At 61.5% G+C, this 2,186-nt stretch overlaps 1 protein-coding gene across 1 annotated transcript in view; it reads left to right on the top strand.

The window, feature by feature from the left end:
• Positions 1-48: 48 nt before the first annotated feature.
• The window catches only part of PPP5C (protein phosphatase 5 catalytic subunit), a 21,527-nt gene continuing 19,389 nt past the window's right edge, over positions 49-2,186 (top strand). Inside the window, exon 1 of the mRNA XM_045292662.1 lies at positions 49-175. Within this exon, the coding sequence (XP_045148597.1) occupies positions 55-175 (121 nt within the window). The 5' untranslated portion in view covers positions 49-54. The remainder of the gene's footprint in view (positions 176-2,186) is intronic.

Raw genomic sequence — 2,186 nt, 5'->3', positions numbered from 1 at the left:
GGTTCGGCCGGGTGCCGCGGGCTGCCGTTGCCAGGGCGGGGGTCGCTTTGCGGCATGGCGATGGCGGAGGGTGAGCGGACTGAGTGTGCGGAGCCCCCCCGGGACGAGCCCCCGGCTGACGGCTCGCTGAAGCGGGCGGAGGAGCTCAAGACGCAGGCCAACGACTACTTCAAAGGTGCGCCGGCCTCCCGCCGGGGGGTGGGGCGCGTGAGGGGGGAGCGTGGCCCGGGGGTGCCGGGCCCGCGCGGAACCATGGCAACGCGGAGCGGCAGCCCGGGCGCGGGGCAGCCGCGACCAAATGGTCCGGCGTGGGGAGGCCCAAGATGGGCGCTACCAAGGAGGCGTCACAGGGGACCAGGGCGACGGGGAGAGCACCTGGAAGTGGCCTGCGGGGCGGGTCCTACTATGTGAGGAGACGGAGCAGGGTGCGACCTGGGTGCGGCGGGGTGCTGAGACCCTAAGAGAGGTGCTCCTTGGCGGGGAGACCTGCAGAGGACGCTACCAGGTGGTGACATGTGGCCGGGGACTGAGGACACCGCGCCGCCAAGTGGGCTTGGGGGTGGGGGTGGGGGAGAGCGTCCCAATCGATTCGGGAAGTGTAGGGAAGTTGGGGGTGGTGGTGGGGGGAAGATCATTAGATTGGGAGCGAGAAGGGTTAGATTTGGGGTGACCCGAGGGGAAGGGAGGTGAGATGGGGTATGACTTAGCATCCCGGAGGAAGAGGTGCGGGCCACCCATTCATTGACTCAACCCGTTGGTGATGGCGTGCCTGGCCTGGGCCAAGGACGGTGGCCCATTCCCGGGGGTAGAGCACCCGTGGGACAGAAGCGCCCTCCTTGCCCGTGTACAAGTCGCACTCCGGTAAGAGACCCAAACAGGGAGCTGGACCCACATTAAGGAGATAGGTGCACGGTCGCGGAGCGCAAAAGCGGGTAAAGAAAATCAGTAGGGGACTGAAGCAGGAAATAAGGTTAGGGGCCTGTTTTAAGCGGTGACACTAAAGCCGAAACTCAGGAGAATTGGGGGTGGGGAGGGGGGTAGCCTGGTGGCTCTGTCTGGTAAGTGTTGGGCTGCTAGCTGCAAGGTGGGCAGTTCGGTCCCAACAGCCCCTCTGTGGGAGACAAATGAGTGATCCCATCTAGGATGGCTGTTGAGAAGGGGGGAGGGGATTCCAGGTGGGTGGAACAGTATGTGCAGGGCCCCTGAGGCAGCAAAGAAAAGAATGCCGGTTGGTCGGAGCTTTAGCAAGTTAGGCCCAAAACCAACCCAGACCCCTGACTCATAGCAACCCAAACCCAGGGGGCTCGGAATCCTGAAGGCAGTGGACAGCCTTGTCTCGCTCCTGCAGCCAAGGCGGCTGGCAGTTTTGAACCATTGGCCTCATGGTTAGCAGTTAATTGCCTAGCTGCCATGGCCACAAGGGTTTCTCGACAAGTTGCAGGTCGGGAAGGGGTGCTGATAACAGGATGAGGTGCAGACGAGGCCCCAACCTGTAGAAATCACTGCAAAGACCAGGTTGGATATTCCTCAGAGACCCAAAAGGGGAACTTCTGTGTAGGGAGACTGGCTGGGAAGGCGCTGGGGTGCCATCCATCAGTCTGTGGTTGGAATCCTCCATATGCTGGGCCTGAATGAGCCGTCATCCCCCTGAACCCCGAGGACAAGTGTCAAAAAAGAACAGGGGGCCTGGGAAGGAAGGAAAGCCAGGAATGAGGTGGCCGGAATGCTGCAGGAAGCACACGGATGCTTCCAGGAGGAGGGGCACGTGCCCCTAGTCAGAGGCTGCCAAAGCCAGGACTGAGCGCTGGCCGTTGGATTTGGCCCCGGGGACACTGGAAGTGACCTTGACGAGAGCTGTTTCTGGGTCCTGGCAGGGGTGGCAGCCAGTCGGAGGGCACTAAAGAGAGGAAGACATGGACACAGCACGTGTTGACCAGGGTTTCTAGTACTATGCGTTCTAAAGTAGAACTGAAAGTGGGGGCTCAGGAGCGGGAGAGACTAACCAAAACCAGTAGCCATTCGCCATGGAGTCAGTTCTGGCACAGGGCAACTCCCAAGTGGGCACTGCCACAGGCTTGTCAGCTAGAGGCGACCAGACCTTTCTTCCGTGGCACCTCTGGGTGATGCAGCCCTTCAGCCTTTGGGTTGCAGGTGGTGGGTTAACCAGATGTGCCCCCAGGAGAGAC

This window comes from Echinops telfairi, unplaced genomic scaffold (genome assembly GCF_000313985.2).
Source record: "Echinops telfairi isolate 266 unplaced genomic scaffold, ASM31398v2 ScPeMD7_655;HRSCAF=1070, whole genome shotgun sequence".
Classification (NCBI taxonomy): domain Eukaryota; kingdom Metazoa; phylum Chordata; class Mammalia; order Afrosoricida; family Tenrecidae; genus Echinops; species Echinops telfairi.
Note: the sequence above shows the minus strand (reverse complement) of the source record. Positions and strands in the feature narration are given on the sequence as shown.